The sequence below is a fragment of the Oncorhynchus keta genome, chromosome 13 (assembly GCF_023373465.1).
Source record: "Oncorhynchus keta strain PuntledgeMale-10-30-2019 chromosome 13, Oket_V2, whole genome shotgun sequence".
Taxonomy (NCBI): domain Eukaryota; kingdom Metazoa; phylum Chordata; class Actinopteri; order Salmoniformes; family Salmonidae; genus Oncorhynchus; species Oncorhynchus keta.
Window position 1 is genome coordinate 47957638 of NC_068433.1, and position 21764 is coordinate 47979401.

Sequence of the window (21764 nt, forward strand, 5' to 3'; positions counted from 1 at the left end):
TCTGTTGCATCAGACTCATTGCTTTAACATTTCATTTATTTTAATGTAGTCTAGACCTACTGGTTGTGTGGATTTCTTGTTCCAGAGTAGGTTTGGAGTAGGCCGTTTCTTTTAGTTGTCCATCGGAGGGCCCTGCCAGAGGAAATGGGGGGGAGGGGTCCTCAAGTGTCTTCTCCTTGATGTGGAGTGCTGCTAAAGTTAGCATGGAGCGCTCTGCACAATGACCCCCAACTGTATCAGTAGGAAGTACAGTGCCTTTTAAAGTATGTAAAAAGCCCTCTGTCCCTTTTCTGAACTGTACTATGGGTGGGAGATGGGTTTTGGAATCTGTCACAGGTTCATTATGTTGTATGACAGGTTTTTATATTGTGTGACTCCATTGTATAATAGATTGGAGAACCTGTATACACGGGCTTTGATACTTTGTACATGCATGATCTTTTTGGGTAAATACTCTTGGTTGACGCATAATGGCTATTCACATTTGAATCAGGTGGAAGTCTTTGATGTTCCCTTTGACTTGACTGTAAAAGTGTATCTAAAATGGATCGTGGTCATACAGCAAAGTCTTCTGACTAATGCAACGTCTGGCTATATGGATAACACACGCCGTTAGCAAGAAGTTGTATTTTTTTGAGGAGGAGGGGAGGGGGGTGGTTTGTGGGTTCTTCCACAGAAATGGCTACAAGGATAGCCACCCTGAAGTTTGACTTCTCTTCTCTTGATGTAGGCTGTCACCATTCTATTTGTTGTATCCATTTAAGCTAACCTATTATGGTTAATGGTGACCTATGCTTTCAACCTGTCCATTAATATACTCTGCGTTTCTGGAGATGAGCACTGGTACCTTGCTGAGAGGTCTAAGCAACAGATAATGGTGTTTTCTGTCCTTTGACCATAACCAGTCATGAGAACAGCGGTGGGGTGACCAAAAACTTGGAACGTCCAAAAAGAGAAGGAACCCTTCTCTCCCCCTGTTCTCAAGATTAGCTTTTGATCTTGTACTTGCGAGGTCTGCTCCGTGCGCTGCCTTGGGGGCTCTCTGAGCAACCCCAGTGTGCTTTAAATTAACTATTTTCTCTCTTTATTTATGTTTCTTACAAATGCCCGACAAGACTGAACTCTCGTCCTCTTTTGGGCTTGGTTGCTATGGCAATGGCCCAGGCTCTCTTGGGGCGGGCAGGACGTCATTGGTGCATTTTCTTGTTGTTCTCTGAGAACGGCTTTGCTCGTCTCCGCCCGCTAGCCAGGGCCCTTGAAATCCTCTATTTTAGCATTAGGCTGGTGCATGTGGACACTGTATTCTTTCTGCTCATAATGTTTCCATATTTATCACTGCTGCTCGTGGTGGGTTGATTTAAGTTCATCTATAGATAGTGCCCTGTAATCAACCCCATATGGGTGCCCTAAATTGAAGAGAATGTGAGGCGCAAAGGGCACTGCTTCATTGCCTTGCGGTTGGAGAAAGTCTCTACTACTGGGGGCCAGTCGCTCATTGTAGCCTGAGCTTGTGAACAGTCAGCATGGAGGCTACTTCCAAGCGTCTCTTCCAGCAGACGAGGTTGATTCTGTCATGTGTATCTTACACATTCTTCCTGTTGATTCCCTCTTCACTTCCAACTCTTCTCCATTTAAACCACGATTGACAAGGCTAAGACAGATGCCCGCTGATTTGATTTCCTGCTGTCAGCACATGGACGGCTAGCTAGCAGGACCATGATGTGGAGGCATTTGGCTGTGCTAACATTGTGGTTTGCAGTGTGAACCCAGTGTTTTCTATGGGTCAGGTTTCACGGGGGTGCTTAGGCTCTGCTCTCAGACTACAGGAGACAGACTCTACCTCCCACCCTCGGTGCTTTTTTGTGAAGTGTGCACTCATAGCCACAGTCACTTCCTGGCACATGCTGGCTGATTCTCCACTGAAGGGAATGGGTAATTGCATGTACACACACACCCAATAAACATGCGCAGGTTTGATTTAGGAGTACTTTTCAGTGTTTGAAAAGAGCATGGGTTACAACAGTCCAGTGTTGTAGTATTAGCATCTTATTTTCACTGGCGGGAACTTTAAACACTAAGTGTTCTGTCACTTAGCAGCACTGAGATTGAGGTTTAACTAGCCTGCACTGAGGTAAATTCCCACAGTTTCTCTAATCACAAGCAGACCTGGTAAGAGTTGATCCACTATTATAAACTATTCCAGTAGCTGTCTTTAACTTTTTATTTAAATGTAGAGATTCATAAGAAGGCTAGAGCTGTGTATCTTATAGAAATTCAAATAATATTGCAACTGGTAAGGATTACATCTTGATTTACTTATTTAAACATAAACCGCCACGATCACTTGCTAGTTGTTCAGTAACGCAGAAAGTGCATCATTACCTGACCCAGTGCTGGACGTCATGAGATGACAACTACTTTACTATTCTCCATGGTTGAACCATTTTAATGGGTAAACAGGCAGTTTTCAGAGAGAGAGGCACGTACATTTAAACCTGCAATATGTAACCTTTGGGCAAACTGACCAAATTCACAGAGATGTCGGTTATAGATCTGCCATTCTCATTTGAATGCAAGTCTAAGAAGCAGTAGATCTGTTCTTTGTGCTATTTCTATGCTTCAAACGGCTGGAAATACAATATTTTTGCGGGGTTATGGAAAATCTATTTCACAGCGGTTTAGATGGTACAATGATTCTCTACACTAGTGTGTTTTGTCACATTCTGAAATTAAGGGAACTAGTAGAATGTTAGCAACCAGGAAATGTTGTAAGTGGCTGCTCCACTGGATGTCATAAGGTGTATGCACCAATTTGTAAGTCGCTCTGGATAAGAGTGTCTGCTAAATGACTTAAATGTAAATGTAAATGGCAGAGTGATTTCTCCATAGTGCATCTTAACTCTATTGACCAATGAAGTGGGGAATCCTGTCCTACTGAGTCATTGATTCATTTACTAATGCTCTGTCAGTGTTTACTTCCCAGAACCCATCTCTTTCTCCATTAGAGAAGGGCATTCCCAGAAATTTCACCTGGGCCGGAGGGGGACGTGCCAAGGTGCAGTTTGCTGAGATGGGATGCCATTTTTCCCGGCGCGTACTGCTTGCCAGGCCTTGCCCCGGAGTTCTCATCTGCAGTGATGGCAGGGGAGGGAGGCAGCCCTGGTTTCAGGGCTAGGGGTGATCCATCCCTTATAGTTAGCCTCACAATGTAAAACAATTTGACAAAACCGGTGCGTTCACGAGTTTTATTGACAAATCTCAATCTTGACATCACTGCTGAAAAGGCTAGTATTGTCTTTGTGAGTGCAGAACAGGCCTGTTGGTCAGCTGGGTGTGAGGTGGGCTTTACTCACAATGTCTCCTGTTATTACCTACATTAATAGTCAGATTAGCTCCCTCTCTCTCCCCATAGTGTGTTTAGCCATCAAATAGAGATGGCTTTGTCTGCCTTGTTCGGCTTTAACCACCGAAACGCTGCTGAAATCCCCCGTCAGTAAAAAGCTGGTTCAACCCATTCCCGCTATTGCTCCCGTTGCATTTCTCAGCAGCTCTTCTATTGGTCAAGGAATTCCCCCCCACACTTTTTAAACAGTGGTAGTGTCCCTCCTGTGTCAGTGGGTGTCTCTCGCAGGCCACTGAGCGATGCCTGGCTGCCCCACTCAGTCTCTGAGCGGTGACAGTGGTGCAGACAGTTCTGCCAGTTTCCCCACAGCTCTGCCAAAGGATGACACTCACCATCTTTTTAAATGTTATTTTCTGTCCCCCTGGTCCTGTCCCCCTCGTCCTGTCCCCCTCGTCCTGTCCCCCTCGTCCTGTCCCCCTCGTCTCCTTAAGGGGTATGGGAGCAGTCAGAGACACGACAGAGGGGGAAATGGTGAAGACGTGTACACAAATCAACTGACCTAAATCGTTACTACCTTAAATGCCTATCAGTCACCTGCAGGTATGAGTTTTCAGACGGTGCAGAACACCGGTCTAGCTGTTTGTATACATCTACATTTAGCTACATTATTTTGGTTTCAGTGTTTAGCAGACACTCTCTTATCAAGAATGACTACAATGTGTGTGATTCTAAGGGAATTTGACAGAGGGGTGACTGAACTCTTGACAGACGGACATAACGTCATCTTGTCACTCAGCCAGAGTGTGGTTGTGAGCAGCTGCATGGATTGCGCTCAGTGGCGCGCCGTCTGTCTCTGTCCGCCCTGCAGCGAAGTCAGACGAGCCCAGCCAGCCAGTGAGTGAAAGGTGGAAACGCACCTGGATACACTCTTCTAAGCAGCTGCCTGAACAGCTTCTATCCTATGGCCACGTCTTACACACACACGTGGGAAATGTCCCCATGAGGGAGACTTGATGATTTCCGGTACCCATGAAGATAGTAATACACACACACCCCTCACGCAGACTCTTCTCCAGATTTGGCCATGTACAATGCTGTAAACCGACCAAATTTGGACAAGGATTCCAGCCAGATAGCTGTGACGCAAACTTGAGTCCGGTGTGTTTAAAAAAAAATATATATATATTTTCTTCCCCTCGCTGCTTTTGCTGTCATAGCAGCCTGAGGAGAGAGTGCGAAACATTACAGGCAGCTTTTAGGAAGGGGGAAGCTTCAAGGTCGGAAAGTTATCAAGGGATCAAGGTTATGGAATGCAAAGCAGGGATTTCAACTCCAAGTCCTGGGTCCGAAAAGGGATCCCAGAGTAACGTTTAGCAGTAGTACTCATTCAGTCAATGAGAGCTGGGTGGCCTTTTGGGTGATATCCACTTACTGAGATCTGAAACTGTTGCCATCAGAAGTGAAAGGTTGTTTAACTAATTTAGTCCAGTTTTAATCCTGTCATTTCTGTGTACAATGTTTTGCCCAGCCTGGCTTTGTTTCTTTGACAGTCGCCTTGTTATCTGGCTGGCTTTGAAGCGAGTGACATTTTAACCCCTAGGTCGTCACTGAGGTCGCTCTGGAGCTAGCCCAGCAGCCCCTATTCCTCTGAACACAGTCTGAACTCCCTACAGCGCTCTCACTCTCCTTTCTCTCTCTCTCTACTACAGATAGTTGGCCCTTGTCATCCCTTTTGCCTCTAGTCAGGGAACGCCCCAGCTAGTATATGCACACAGTTGCTGGCTCACTCCCACATGTCATTTATTGTGCTGTTATGGTTTGTCTTTGGATGCAACCTCAAATTAGCAGATTAGTCTTTACAGCCATTTTGTAGTGTCGTTGCTTAGGTCTAATGTTTTCCCTTCTCAGGTTTGTGCTCTTTGCCTCGATCAAGTCCTGGCATGTGTATTTGAATGAAAAGAAAGCTCCTTTTGAATTTCTGACTTACCGGTTTCTTGTTCCTAGAATGCAACGGATTAGCTTATTCTTGGGGACTAAACACTATGGATTCCAGGGTATAATGGCGAGTGTGTTTTGGGTAACTCGATGGTCTTTTCTGTCTAACCACATTTGACTGGAGTGACGTATCGGTCATGCTGTCTAGAGCGGCACATAAATCCATAGGTACAGCCGATGAATGGGACAGCCCAAAAGAGGGAGTGAAAATTAAACGAACTTGCATATGAGCTGTCAGAGAACACCCACTTTCCCCCATTCCAACAGCAATAGTACGCACTGAGGTATTCCAAACACCTCGGCTATGTCCTGGCATTTTGGCCGTGTTACCCCCCCCCCCCGGCCAACATTCCCCAATAATTTTCGGGAGAAATTAGGTTATTTTTAAAACGGGACATGAGCCAGCTCCTACTGACACCACTACCTGTCAGCGGGGTCAACCGGGTGTACACACACAGGTGCTGGTTCCTGACACTCTGAGGAAGGTATCACACACGAACATAAGCCTACCTGCATGTCTCTGAAAGCTTGTGATTTTTCTCCTTTCGGGGGTCGTCGCGCTGAAGTATCTTAGTGTTAAATGTTTGACTTTTCTAACGTACTTACTATTTCTCTCTCCCACCCTCCTTCAGGCATGCATAGATGACAACGTGGACATGGTGACGTTCCTGGTGGAACATGGGGCTGCCATCAACCAGCCTGACAATGAGGGCTGGATCCCCCTCCATGCCGCAGCCTCCTGTGGATATATGGACATAGCAGAGTAAGTACAGCTGCTAGGCCAGAGATGTCATGGCTGACGTGGCGAGCGTCCAGCTGGAGGCTGTTATGGACCTCTAGGGCAATTGCTGGTCACTTGCCCCTCCCCACCCACACATTACTGCATTGGGATAACCCCATTATGTACCAGCCCTTTCACATTGCCTGATGACTCGTCCTGAATTAAATTCTGCTGCTCTGATCGCTACATACATGATAGTATACATTCATTGTGGATAAGAAATCACAGTTTGGCCGCAAACCCGGTTTTTTTTTTTTTACAATGGAGGCAATGACTCACAGGCACATCAAGAATCAATGGTCAGTTTTTATGATTTTTTTATATATTTTTTTATTTGGTGTTTATTTTGCATCGCCGAATGTTACAAGGCTATTCCGTCAGGCTTATGGCTGGTTGAACACGTAATTGTGTGAATGCCTTTATGTTTGGGGAACATCCATTACCCCATCCTGTATAGATCATTTTGGTCATCAATTAACCCTTTCTGTTCAATTATTTTAGACTGAAATGTAATGCTAATCAATTAATTCCTAATAGCTACTTTTTATGGAGGAGACCTGCCTAAATTTGAGGTAAGAAGGCTGTTTTTAAAAGGGACAGAAACCGGGCCAGCAAGGAGGGAGATATTATCAGTAGACATTTTAAACAGGCTGAGAGCTGAAGGATCTCACTTGCACTCATTGTGCTGTGACCTGTTTTACTTCTCTGTATTATATTACAGGAGCCTGGCATGAGCGTTATCACACCCTGTGCAGTCCTGCTGCCCAAGTTAGAGTAAAAGTATCCTACTATGCTACCAAGGTTATTAATTGACTGAAATTGAGCCTTTTATGGTGTTTCATCAGCTGCAATTGGTTGTTGTAATTCCAAGAGCTGCCTTGTAGATGTCCTTTACACTTCCCTCTCACCCCTATGACAAATTAGTTATTAAAAATCAGTTAAAGCTGTCAAATGTTCAGTTTAATCGTTTTCATACTGTGGGGAGTAACTTATTGTCCCTCTGCTGATCCCGTAGAGGTTAAAGTAATGGACTGTCGTTTCATTTTGCTCATTTGAACTGTTCAATGTAAATGGTCCAGGTGGCCATTTGATTAATTGTTCAGCAGTCTTATGCGGTAGGGTAGAAGCTTTTAAGGAGCATATTGGACCTAGACTTGGTGCTCCTGTACCACTTGCCGTGTGGTAGCAGAGAGAACAGTCTATGACTTGGGTGACTGGAGTCTTTGACAATATTTTTGGGGCCTTCCTCTGACACCGCCTAGTGTACATGTCCTGGCTGGCAGGAAGCGTGGCCCCAGTGATGTACTGGGCCGTACGCACTACCCTCTGTAGCGCCTTACGTTCAGATGCCGAGAGGTTGCCATACCAGGCAGTGATGCAACCGATTAGGATGATCTGCGGACCCATGCCAAACCTTTTCAGTCTCCTGATTGGGAAAAGGTCTTGTCGTGCACTCTTCACGACTGTTTTGGTGTGTTTGGACAATGATAGTTTGTTGGTGTTGTGGATTATAGGTCGACTGACTGATTTTTCAACGCTAATAGCGATTTATTGGAGGATCAAAAAAAGCCTTATTTATTTGTAATGACAATTACAATGATACTGAATGAACACTTATTTTAACTTAATATAATACAGCAATAAAAATAAATTTGGCCTCAAATAAAGAAACATGTTCAATTTGGTTTAAATAATGCAAAAACAGTGGAGAAGTAAAAGTGCAATATGTGCTAACGTTTGAGTTCCTTGCTCAGAACATATGGTTGGTTCCTTTTCACATGAGACTTCAATATTCCAAGGTAAGGGGTTTTAGGTTGTAGTTAATATAGTATTTATAGGGCTATTTCTCTCTCTACCATTTGTATTTCATTAACCTTTGACTATTGGATGTTCTTATAGGCACTTTAGTATTGCCAGTGTAACAGCTTCTGTCCCTCTCCTCGACCCTACCTGGGCTCGAACCAGAAACGCATTGACAACAGCCACCCTCGAAGCAACGTTACCCATGCAGAGCAAGGGGAACAACCACACCAAGTCTCGGAGCGAGTGTCGTTTGAAACGCTATTAGTGCACACCCCACTAACTAGCTAGCCATTTCACATCGGTTACACCAGCCATTAGGCTGATAGGCTTGAAGTCATAAACAACGCTGTGCTTGCGAAGAGCTGCTGGCAAAATGCACAAGTGCTGTTTGAATGAATGCTTACAAGCCTGCTGCTACCTACCACCGCTATCAGACTGCTATATCAAATAATAGACGTAACACACAGAAATACGAGCCTTTGGTCATTAATATGGTCGAATCCGGAAACTAATTTCGAAAACAAGACGTTTATTTCAGTGAAATACGGAACTGTTCGGTATTTTATCTAATGGGTGGCCTCCCTAAGTCAAAATGTTCTTGTTACATTGTACAACCTTCAATGTTATGTCATAATTACGCTCCACATTACGCTCCACAGCCCCGTCAATGTGAACCACTGTTATCCCGAAGGAGAAAAACGGCCACGCACCAATGGGTGTAACTTGATATCAAGATATCTAGATTTACACCTTCCTCCCTTAGGTGGTTAGGTCAACGAAGGGATGCAGCATGAAGACCATTGGGTGGAGGAGTACAGCATTAAGCTCAGGTGGTTAGGTCAGTGGAGGGATATGTGCCTAGCCTTCCCCAAGGTCTGGGATTTCTGCTACCAGTGGGTTGTGACCAGGGTTTCCATTGGTCGGTAATAGCTGGCTTTCAGACTTTTTAAAATGCAAGTAAATAAATGAATAAGCCGATGGATAAAATTGCGAAATAATGCTTTTTAGCCTTCATTGATGGACACGAAGCCTAAAGACTGATGGAAAATCTGTCAGACAGTGCAAGATCTGCTGCTACAGCATCTCAAACAGCAAATGCATAGGCAACAGCGGGTCACACCACTTTGCAATGATCTGGAGGCAGTATGCATATTAAGAACATATACTTAATTGTTTGAAACCTGACCATTTTACTTCAAAGTAGCCTAGCCAAACGCAGACCATATCTGTGGAAGCAATTATTTTATGAAATTTCTTTCATTGTCTAGTAGCCAAAGGAACAGTCCTAGTCGTATTAGCAACCCATGCTAGTTGTTGCATATTAACTCTCCCCTCTTTTTCTAAATGTTTAACTGATATTTTCATCGGTCATATTTAGGGCTGACCCCATTTAGTTGACTGGTCGATAGGCTGTTGGTCGACAGATTTTAGTTGAGCAGTAGCTAATAATAAATAAATAATGGTGTACAAGACACCTGTCTGAGTTGACTGATCCATTGTGGAAGCCTTGGATTTCACAGTCCATCAGACTAAGATGTGCTACTGAAAATGTATATGGTTACAGCATGATACACACTGATGTTCTGTGGTGGTCGTTGCAGCAGGGAGGACGAGCCATGCTCGGCACAATCAAATCGATTGCGGTCCGACTCCCTCTAGTCATTTGTCTTAATTATTTAATCAAGCTTAACACATCAGACACGATCAGTGCATATAGTTGATTTTATTAAAACACTAGGGGAAAAGTACACTTAACATTTCGACCTATCAATTGGTCAAAAGAACAGAACTCTCGGACAGACTTTATTTTTATTTTTTTATTTTTTGTTTGTTCCGACAGCCCTATTCACTAAACCGCTAGCATGTGCGGTGCGCTTTTGACAATGGTGTTTGCACGATAATTGTATTACGGAACGAACATTTGCTTATAGCCCAATGCGTTGTGGGTGTTGCTGTGCTTTATAATGTGAGGAAATAAGTTTATCAACATTTTTAAGCGAAATGTTCTGATGAATCTCGCTTTGCTTTTTAACGTAATAAAAAAAATACAAAAAATGTAGCCTAGACCTTTTGGTTGTATGAAGGTGTGATCTATCATCCCAGTCTGTTTGAAATAAGCTATTTCTTTTTCGACAAGCTGGCCAGTAGAATGTCTTTTTCTACTATGGGGGATAGTAGATTGTCAAAGGTTAGTGATTTTGCTGTTTGTCACTCGTCTTGTTGGCTGAGAAAGTAAATGTGGATTATTTGAAGTGCGAATCAGAATTCGGTAAGAAAGGCCACATTGTTGGTCCTCGTCTTGTATGTTCTGTTAATATTAATTACCATAATCTACTTGGGATTTCTGTCATTTTGAGTACCGCCTGCTAAATTTAAACTCTGCCGGTCAAATGTCCGGCACCACATTTTCCTAACTGAATCCCCGGTTATGACGTATAGGTTTTCATAATATATTCACTTGACTGTTTCCCTGCAGGTGAAGGGAGCACATTATCGACCATTATGGTAATTGGTAAATGCATCTATTTTCCAATCCTCATAAATGTGTCTTGCTAGAATTTGCCATTTTTGTTTTCAAACATTTCATAGGCCTGAAGCAGTAGCTTTATATAGGCCTAATACATTGGAATACATAGAATGAGATGGACATGATTTCCTGGGCATTTGATTGAACCTGTATTCACCTGGGTTAAATTAGAGACTTGATCCATACATATTGAGTCAGCGAAGTTTAATTTACTACTACTGAATGTTACTAATACTATTTGGACTACTACTTACCTGTCCTAAGTAAGTGTGTGTGTTTGTGCAGGTATCTGATTGGCCAGGGAGCCAGTGTGGGGGTGGTGAACAGTGAGGGGGAGACACCACTGGACATCGCTGAGGAGGAGGCCATGGAGGAGCTCCTGAAGAATGAGATCAACCGACAAGGTACAGACGGACCGCAGCACTGACTCACTGTCTGCCCCACACTGACCTGCTAGTCAACAACAACTTTCACTTCTGCTTTCATTTGAACCATTGCCAGTCAAACATTGTCTACCAAGCATATCATTAATGGGGCTTTTCACATCAGTAATTGGAAGGGAAGTGCCTAAAACGACAATGTTTTTCATTATGTTTTCAAAATAGATGACTTTTTAATGACCTGAGTGCTGCTACTTTGCTAGCATCATTGTGTTTGATATAGACTAGGCAGTTATGCACTGCCTCTCCAAATAGACAGTTCAGGGAGGAGAGTTGGTGTGTGTGAAATGGACCGTGGCACATGCATCTAGGCCGCTGTGGCCTCCGTTCATATCAGGCAGGTCTTGGCAGGCCTCCAGTGGCGTGCACTCAGCTTGGTTCATTAGCACTGCAGCCTCCACGGCCAACAAGCTCACTGGTCTGGTCTAACTCCCCGGTCTGGTCTAACTCCCCCTTCACTACTTCACCCAATACCATGTTTACGTACATGATGTCCAGGTATAACATGTGTGTACGGTGTCAAAGTATTTCTGAAATAAAGTGAGACCCAGTCCCAGCAGCTGCGACGCTTTGCCTCTGAGAAGTTACATAATGGAGATTAATGCGATCCACTTCAACTCTGGGTTTCTCTTTGTGATGATTCTAATATAATAATATAATATATGCCATTTAGCAGACGCTTTTATCCAAAGCGACTTACAGTCATGTGTGCATACATTCTACGTATGGGTGGTCCCGGGGATCGAACCCACTACCCTGGCGTTACAAGCGCCATGCTCTACCAACTGAGCTACAGATGGAAGGGTTTTCTATTTTTGACCCTGTGTGTTCTTGATATGATGACGTGTACCCGTCCCCTCTGGTGGGAGGCCTTGTTCAGACATGCTAATGGCCCCGGGGATGAACCACTCCTCTGCTCATGATGCCGCTACGTTATCGGCAGATTGTGGCGCTCTCCTGCACCTAGTAGCCATTCCAAATGCAGCTCTCTTCAAATCCACTAAGTGTGGCTGGACACCTTTGCACTTTTTACGTTGTTAGCCATGCTAGCCACCAGCCATAATTAGAAGTTTGGTAGCAGCGTAGCTTGTCAGACACCCTCTCTGTTATTTGCACCCTTGTCGGCTTAGGTTGCTCCTCCCCTGAGGTGTAGACGAGTAGAACTAGGGCTGGGCGATATGCCAAAATATCACATCACTGTCATTTTTTATGCTGATGTTGCTTTTGAAATAAGGTTCTACTTTTGCTTTATGGTTAGTGTGTGACCCAACAGTGGCAACACATACATTCTAAGTGATTTCAATGGGTCTTTCTCCATTCTATTTTATACTGTTCTTCAACCTAAAAAATAAATCCTACACTTTCACCAATTTCTGCATTTCCTGCTCTCATTTGAGAATTTCCCCACTGCCACAAGGGCTGCATGGTATGGGAAAAAAACTAGGCCTTATATTTGTAAACAAATGTAAACAAATCATGGAAATAGAATAATTATTTGAATTCTATAGTTAGAATATAAATGATAGTGGGCATTTTGAAGTGTGTTTGACATGACAATAAGGAGTTGACAGGGTAGGAACCAATGCAGACCTAACTTTAAGGGTGTGTTCGTAAATTAACTCGAGTGCCAGAGTGCTTCACGCGCTCTGGGCGTTCGTAAATTCAGAGCGTTGTCAGATTTGTCCATTTCGTAAATTCAGAGCGTTTCGAGCGCACACTGGATGCTCTGGCTGAGGAGTAGGGTTGATCTGAGCGTTCTGACATCACAATGGCAGTCAAGTGCCTAAGCTAACTGGCTAAAGTTAGCTAGCTTGCTAGTTAATTCCAGACATGAATGAGAACCTCAGTCAACCTTTTTACTTGTCCTAGTAGAGTTGGTTAAGCTGTTTTCATGTTACCCAGAGTGTTGGTGTCTAACAATTTAATTACTCTTTTATTCCCGATGTTTACTGATGCCGGACATATTCAACGGTTATTGAGTGTTCGTAAGTTAATCAGTTATTCTGAACTTTGGCACATCTGAGTAGATAGCCAGAGTGAATTTACGAACGTGCCCTGTGTGTCTCATGGTCAAGCAACAACAAAGTGCTCCTTGAGTGACAGTGGGCTGGGCTAGGTCTGTGGAAAGTGGCATGGAGAGAGATGAGGGGGATGACTCAAGTAGCGTATAAACTATAAAAATGGACGTTACACACAGCATATCACATTTTAACAAACCAAACATTCAAATAGCCTTATAGTAGGTAAAGTACAAACCCAAACCGGTTCATTCTGCAATAATGGCATGTAGAAAAATATGCTATACAGCCCAGCCTTAAGTAGAACCAGACTAGACCCAGTAACATGATCCAGGTCTGGGTATGAGGTGAAGGCAGCAGTGGAGGGACCTTGAGCAGGGCTTGGCTGAGGTGGTCAGAGCCCTATCCTTTTAACACTCCAGTCCTAAGGGCTGAATGTGCAGAATTCATTCAGCAGTTATGACCTCTCCTGCTGTTTGTTAGCATGCTACGCTACTTAAGAGTATTATATAACGGAGGCGGCGGCTTATCCCACAGGAGCCTCGCACATCTCACGGCCGACTGCAGCTTTCAGCCTTCATTTTCCGGGCTTGATGGATACGCAGTCTGCGGCTTTGAAGCGGGGCGTCAGTAGGCCAGTTCCCAAGATACCTTACTGACAGACACAAACCCCTGCCTGCAGCATCACAATGTTGCACACCACTGCATTTTGGAGGTTGACCAATTTAATCGGAGTGGCCGATTTTTAATTAGGGCCGATTTCCAAGTTTTCATAACAATCGGAAATCGGTATTTTTGGGCACCAATTTGGCCGATTTAAAAAAATTATATATACATTTTTTTAAATCGGCCAAATTGGTGCCCAAAAATACATATATATATATATATATATTTTACTAGTCAAGTCAGTTAAGATTGCATTCTTATTTTCAATAACGGCCTAGGAACGGTGGGTTAAATGCCTTGTTCAGGGGCAGAACGACAGATTTTTACCTTGTCAGCTCAGGGATTCAATCTTGCAACCTTACAGTTAACTAGTCCTACGCTCTAACCACCTGCCTCATTGCACTCCACGAGGGGCCTGCATGTTACGCGAATGCAGCCACGGTAAGTTTAATGCTAACTAGCAACTTATCTTATAAAAATCAATCAATCATAACCACTAGTTAACTTCACATGATTGATATTACTAGTTTATCTAGCGTGTCCTGCGTTGCATATAATCGATGCCGTGCGTATCGTTGCGCCAATGTGTACCTAACCATAAACATCAATGCCTTTTTAAAAATCAATACACAGAAGTATATATTTTTAAACCTGCATATTTAGCTAAAGGAAACTCAGGTTAGAAGCCAATATTAACCAGGCAAAATTGTGTCATTTCTCTTAAGTTCATTGCACGCAGTCAGTGTATATGCAACAGTTTGGGCCACCTAATTTGCCAGAATTTGACGCAATTATGACATAACATTGAAGGTTGTGCAATGTAACAGGACTATTTAGACTTATGGAACGGTTCCGTATTTCACTGAAAGAATAAACATCTTGTTTTCGGGAGTTTCCAGATTCGACCATATTAATGACCTAAGACGTGTTATTATGTTATAATTAAGTCTATGATTTGATAGAGCAGTCTGACTGAGCGGTGGTAGGCACCAGCAGACTCGTAAGCATTCATTCAAACAGCACTTTCGTGCGTTTGCCAGCAGCTGTTTATAACTTAAAGACTATCAACTCCCGAGATTAGGCTGGTGTAACCGATGTGAAATGTCTAGCTAGTTAGCTGGCAGGGCGCTAATAGTGTTTCAAACGTCACTCGCTCCGAGACTTGGAGTAGTTGTTCCCCTTGCTCTGCATGGGTAAACCTGCTTCGAGGGTGGCTGTTGTCGTTGTGTTCTTGGTTCGAGCCCAGGTCGGAGCGAGGAGAGGGATGGAAGCTATACTGTTACACTGGCAATACTAAAGTGCCTATAAGAACATCCAATAGTCAAAGGTTAATGAAATACAAATGGTAGAGAAATAGTCCTATACTTCCCATAATAACTACAACTTAACTTCTTACCTGGGAATATTGACGACTCATGTTAAAAGGAACCACCAGCTTTCATATGTTCTCATGTTCTGAGCAAGGAACTTAAACGTTAGCTTTCTCACATGGCACATATTGCACTTTTACTTTCTTCTCCAACACTTTGTTTTTGCATTATTTAAACCAAATTTAACATGTTTCATTATTTGAGGCTAAATTGATTTTTATTGATGCATTAAGTTAAAATAAGTGTTCATTCAGTATTGTTGTAATAGTCATTTTTACAAATTGGCCGATTTTAATCGGTATCTGCCTTTTGGGGGGTTGCAGCATGAGTGGAATGCTCAGGCTGTTAGATGTAACCCCACGTAGGGAATTAATTCATGCGCATTGTTCTTGACCTTACCACAATGTCTAGAGCAGCTCTGTGTTCTCTATGTTGAGTAAGGTACAGTTATGTAACAGTGTTGTGCAGCTCCCTCTGTATGCTTAATGTGGTTTTTCTCTTCCCGCCTCATGGTCTCCTCTCTAAAGAGATACCTTAATCATGGGGTTAAACTCGTTCAGGAGCCACCACCATTCCCCTCTGCCTCCCAGACATTAGGTGACTAGGCTCCCACCCACTACCTCTATAACTGCCCATAAGGGCTGTCTCTGATCAATGTCTTGGGGTAATTTGGTTTTGGCTTGTCAGCAGGTTTTCCCTTCACTGAATTTAGTCCTGTGTTATCTCATCCTCAGAGGTCCAGGCGAATTTCCTCAGAGGATTCTCATGTTTGCGCCAGGTCAGATTCTTTGGGATATTTTCCATTTTGGCTTTACCAGACCATATGTAGGCCTAGCTTTGAGAGAGTAGGAGGGAGGGAGAGTGATTCAGTCCTCATCCAGTCAGTTTTCTGGTCTACTGGCTTTTCTCTATTTATTTTCTCAGCTTCCCGGTAGAAGGTGCAATTTTCTCTTGAAAAAGCAGCTTTGAATGTGTCCAGTTCCTCCACCAGGCTGCTGTTTTGTAGTCCTACTTAGGATCTATTAGTCTCCCAGGCCTTTTTCTAGAACCAGTACAGGCTACTCCTTAAATTCCCTGTTCTCTAGTAAGCGATGGGCCCTATTGTAACAGATGCACTAAACATTTATACAGGCCAATTACTGCAGGGATAGTAATTTTGATAATGCCTTGACTAATAGTTCCCCTGCCTTGCTGGTGCATTTGTAAAACATGCATCTGTGAGGTTGTGGACATCTCACCTTTTGTACCACAGTCCACCCGTTCCACAGGCTGCATGCGCGGCAGCCCAGCAGAATAAAGGACTAATTGAGATCCATTATGACAGCAGGGCATTGTGTATTACACTGTAATGGCATCACATGGGCTGGACTAAAGGGCAAAGCATTGCAGAACACTGCAGCCATGGTGCCATCTGCCCCAAAGATCAGCCTGAACCCATTGATTCACTTCTGTATTGGAAAAATCTGTTTCATTGGACCATTCATTTGTGCAGTGAGTCAGGGATTTGACTCGTGGAGCCACACCCATCCCCCTTTCATATGGAGCTTGTTTATTCCATGCAGCCAGATGTCCTAGTGACCCAAGGTGTCGTTGATGAAAGGGATGGGAAACTCAATGCAAAGGCTTAAAGTTTAGCTGGAAGTATTTTTGTCATAACCATTAACTCTTACTGCACAATATGAAAGTAAAACCAAACTAGATGGACTGTGCAGCAGGATTGGTTCTTGGGCAGCCAGGAGACAGTTTCAGACCATCTTCCGAGTCGTCTTAATTTCTTCCCATGATTGAAACGCAGCATGCAGACAAGCGCCGTTCTGTCAGTGAATTTGTGCAGGAATTTTTGCCAAGGTCCCCTAGCTGACAGATCTACGTCCCTTGTTCCCCTCCGCTGGCGCCAGGCCAGAACCTCTGGCTGGAGTAAACTGCTCCCGGTCCATCCAGCCTAACACACTGTCAGACAGTTGGAATCTTATTTTGTCCCTTTTAATTAGTCACACTTCAACTCTGTAATCTCATCAACAATGACAGTGTTAACAAGGTCTGTTTTTGAATAAAATCAACTATTCCTGGACCTTATGTTCGATCTTAGTACATTTTTTAAATGTTTTAATGCTGCTTTACTTTCTCATGAATGGACAAATAAAGTAATTTCATGAATGGATAGAAAAAGAAAGTACAGCTGGTTTTCCAGGAGCTGAGGGATGATTGTGCATCATACGAGAAACCCAAAACCTATAGGATCAGCTGAAGTGTTGGCTTCCACCCCAGAGCACTTAGTGCTCAACTACATAAACAATGAGCATATCAACTCACAGCTGAGTAGTCAGACACGCCTTCAGCAGTTGCTCCAAATTTCAGCCGTCTCGGGTTCCAGTCGAGTGTCGGCAAGACAGTACACGCCTGTTCCTGCAACAGCCTGTATCCTGTATAATGCCGGCCCATACCTTAGACATACTGACCCACATGGAAAACTTACTGTGTTTGCTATCAGTCCCAGAGCAGTGATAACATGGACAGAATATTGAAATAAGCAATTTGTCAGGGGTCAGAGGCCTCTAGTCTATGGAAAAGAGTGCTAGCTTTGCTCCCACTCACTTTGCTCAACCACAAGTGGATTATTTGTTTAAACTACATGCCTACACTGCTTGGATTTTGACACCTCGCCATACAAAGTATGTCAAATGTCCATAGCTCGCTTACAACACTGTGTAAACCATAGGGACATTTAGCCTGTTGTGTAATATTCCAGGTCAGATTTCTGCTCTGTAAATGGTATCAGACTCATTGACTTTTCATCCATTGTTAGTTTCAAATGAAACTCTGGACTGTAGTTCCCCATTTGAGTGTGAGCCTTCAACTCATTCACTTAAGGCCATGTGTGGCAAGCATGTGTATGTGATGTGGCCATTTTCAGCTAATTTCAGGGTTCCATTTTTGTCTTTGAATCACTTCTGTAATATTGATGTTAGTTCCCTGGGGTTGAATGGCAGACAGGCAGCATTTATTTCCTAACAGTTTCTGCCTTGTACTGCTCTTTTGTAGCCTAGATAATCTCCAGTGTTTATAGGGACATGCCTCTTTTTAAGTAGCAGTTAATCCACTGAGGCCAGACTAACAGTGGTCACCGTTACACTTCGCCCTCACCAGGCGTGGACATCGAGGCGGCCAGGAAGGAGGAGGAGCGAATCATGCTGAGGGATGCCCGGCAGTGGCTCAACAGCGGAACCATCAACGACGTCCGACACGCCAAGTCCGGGGGGACCGCACTCCACGTGGCCGCCGCCAAGGGATACGCGGAGGTTTTAAAGTAAGTCCAGACTCCTTACCTCGCCTTTACCTCTAACAAGCTGTAGCCCATCGTTGGAATCCTTTATATTATAGACTTATCACCTTTATTAATGCTGATTTTAAAAGAGATTTCCACTTACATGTTGTCATTAGATATTTGTTAAGTGGATTCTGCTTATAGCCATGTCCCTTGTGGGAATTTACTTCATTACTGTGTAAGTGGTTATCAAGAGCCAATCTCTGGCCTGTCAGTACAGACAGACTGCCTAAGGGAGGGACTGCAGCACCCTGTCCATCTGCTCCTGGGAATGTAGCCAACGAAGTCTCCCACACACTCCACTGCCATAGTTGGCTAACACTAACATCTACCATGTTGAGGACCAGATACTCAGAGATCAACATTTTTCCTGTCCTGCAAGACGTTTATTGACTGAAATAGGGTTCTTAAACCTTTCGCACGAATGCATTTTCACTTATGCAAATAGTTGATGGAATACTTTTTGGTTTATTTGTGTCTTTGGGTTCTGTTTTTGCCGAACTAATACGAAATGCAGCCATAATGCTGGCACAGTAACAAAAGCCTGGACACTGGCAACGACTGATAAGATTAGGTTGCAGCACCAAATCCAAAAGAACAAGATTAGCTAAATCTCATAAACACTATTTTTGTCCCCCCCCCTGTGCCCACCAGGCTTTTAATCCAAGCAGGGTATGATGTAAATATTAAAGACTTTGACGGCTGGACCCCGCTCCACGCTGCTTCACATTGGGGCAAAGAGGAGGCCTGCAAGATACTGGTGGAGAACCTGTGTGACATGGACCTTATCAATAAAGTGGTGGGTAGTACTTCTACGGAGTCTCCATCCTCTATCCATACCCTCTAAGGTTCAGTTGAATATGGAGCATGTTCTGTACTGCACATATGTGCTCTTCTCATAACACTAGTTCTGAGAATTGTGTGCTTCCTCCTCAGGGTCAGACTGCTTTTGATGTTGCAGATGAAGATGTCCTTGGCTACTTAGAGGAATTACAGAAAAAGCAGAATCTGGTAAGCCAGTGTGGCTAATGCTTACATAAGTGCTTTCATTTGAGCTTGGATGAACTGCATAACCTGCTATTAAAGCTTTCAAAAGTGAAACGGAGTCACTGGTATATGCCTTGCAGGTGTTATCGGAGCAGAGGCCCTTGATCAAATCAGACTTTGTCTAAAATAAATTAAATAAATATTTTACATTTATAGCGTTAGGGTGCTTACTGCCTTCAATCATTTGTTTTTTCTCCCGTTGCAGCTCAATAGTGAAAAGAAGGATGTTAAGAAGTCTCCCTTGATAGAAACGACGACCACCGGGGACAACAATCAAAATCTGAAATCCATTAAGAGGTAAATGTCCTGGTTGGGGGGGGAAATGGGGTGACATTAGGTAGTCACTCAGTGAATTAGTCATGTAATGGATTGTCTTTTATGAATGAACCGCAGGGTAGGTCGCCCACCGCCTCTTTTACACTGCTGTTTCGCATAGTCACGTTAATAATTCTACCTACTTGTACATATTACCTCGACCAACCGGTGCCCACTGCACATTGACTCTGTGCCAGTACCCCCGCTATATAGAGTTAAGTTCATGTTCTAAGTATTCAGTACATTGAAAGTATCTCTAAGTAATTGAGGCACCCTGATAATATGGAGGTTTATGGGTGTTGCTCTGAAATGGTGCACATATCTTTGTAGTTTAATAATAATGAATCCATGCAGACTGAAAGTTCCAAACATTGTGTGTTCCAGCAAAGAGACCCTCCTCTTGGAGCCCGAGAAGCCCGCCCCGCGCATCGAGACCCTGGAACCGGAGAAGGTGGACGAGGAAGAGGAGGGCAAGAAGGACCAGGAGTCCAGCTGCTCCAGCGAGGAGGAAGAGGAGGAAGACTCGGAGTCTGAGACTGAAGCCGGTACGTTCAACCTACTGTAATGGTACAATGGCAGGCAGGGTGTTTCTAAACCTTGACCTGGTTTCTGAAGAAGACCTTAGACTGTCTACATTAGTTGAACTGATTTGTAAATGTTGTAGTGTGTCGTAGATGTACTCTTTGGAACCGTGTCTGTACATACTTGTTGCAATGACATCATAAACCCTTGTCTGTGACATCACCTATGGTCGTGCATCTTTATGAAAAAGTATACACACAAAAATTAGTCTGCATTACATCAACAAAATATGGTCAAAAAAGCATACCTGCTCTATTTTAACACCAACAAACCATCCATTTATGCTATGTCTAAAAGACAGCTAATCAGACCATATCTTACAAACAACAGTTGCAATGACGGTCTGCAGATGACAGTCTTCCTGAGTATCGTTTTTATTATAATCTTTTTGCCAAGAAACGCTTGATGCATTTTAATGGTCTACAGGCATGTGGTTAGATGAAGTATAAACCAGTTTTTATGCATCAGTAACTCATACTAGCCCCTCTCTTCCTCCCCTCCAGACAAGAGCAAGACGCCGGTCCCTGTGAGCAACAGTAACGGCACTGCTGTGGTGCCAACGCCGACCAGCGTTACGGTGTCTACCTCCCCAACCAGCCCCACTAACCAGGTGACTCTCACCTCGCCTGTCAAGAAGGTACGGCCTGGTGGATAGGTCCACTGAAGTCCTCCATTAGTCATCGTCAGCCTCTTCTGCAGAGAGTTTATCACGCCTTTACAGCTCCCACTACCGAAGAACTCTTTCTGGAGTCACATTACTGACCAAGTGGTTCCGTGTCCTAGAAATGTGTTAATTATAGAACCTAAAAGGAAGGTTTAACCGCTGATGCGTTAACATGTATCCCGGTTTACAGGTTGCATAGCTACGCCTGAGCTCAGTTTACGCGAGGCCCTGAAATGAGCCAGCGCAACGCCTCACCGGTATACAGATCAATATAATTCGATGTCTGTTTAGTTAAAACTTTAACACAAACCCACGCTTCACGCTTGGCTCAAGTTACAGAGTTTACATAAAGGGGGTTACCTGGGATTTGTTGCCGGTCACATGAAGAGTACAACACTTGGGTAGATGTTGTCGCCTCCTGCGGTACACTGAACCGAAACAAATGTCAGAGGCCCAGGGGTTACGATTAGTTGAAGAACAGGAGCTCTGGTCTTCAAATCAAACAATATTTGTCATATGCGCCGAATACGACACGTGCAGACTTTACCGTGACACGTGCAGACTTTACCGTGACACGTGCAGACTTTACCATGACACGTGCAGACTTTTATGAATTGTTCAGCACTAATGGCTTGGGGGTAGAAGCTGTTGAGGAGCCTTTTGGTCCTAGACTTTGCCTTCCGGTACCGCTTGCCGTGCGGTAGCAGAGAGAACAGTTTATAACTTGGGTGACTGGAGTCTCTGGCACCGTTTATTATATAGGTCCTAGATGGCAGGAAGCTTGGCCCCAGTGATGTACAGGGCTGTTTTCACGACCCTCTGTTACGCCTTATGGTCAGATGCTGAGCAGTTTCCATACCAGACAGGATGCTCTCCATGGTGCAGCTG

General features: G+C 43.9%; 1 protein-coding gene across 14 annotated transcripts in view; it reads left to right on the forward strand.

Annotated features, from left to right (window-relative positions):
* LOC118392497 (protein phosphatase 1 regulatory subunit 12A-like) overlaps nt 1-21764 on the forward strand; it is a 60182-nt gene that overhangs the window by 13103 nt on the left and 25315 nt on the right. For 12 of the 14 annotated variants that reach the window (XM_052460402.1, XM_052460404.1, XM_052460395.1 and 9 more), the window contains exons 2-9: nt 5971-6101; nt 10735-10853; nt 18091-18250; nt 18923-19067; nt 19205-19279; nt 19521-19612; nt 20015-20175; nt 20716-20849. In XM_052460402.1, coding sequence (XP_052316362.1) covers nt 5971-6101; nt 10735-10853; nt 18091-18250; nt 18923-19067; nt 19205-19279; nt 19521-19612; nt 20015-20175; nt 20716-20849 — 1017 coding nt within the window. The remainder of the gene's footprint in view (nt 1-5970; nt 6102-10734; nt 10854-18090; nt 18251-18922; nt 19068-19204; nt 19280-19520; nt 19613-20014; nt 20176-20715; nt 20850-21764) is intronic. The other 2 variants (XM_052460398.1, XM_035784528.2) reach the window with 1 other exon arrangement.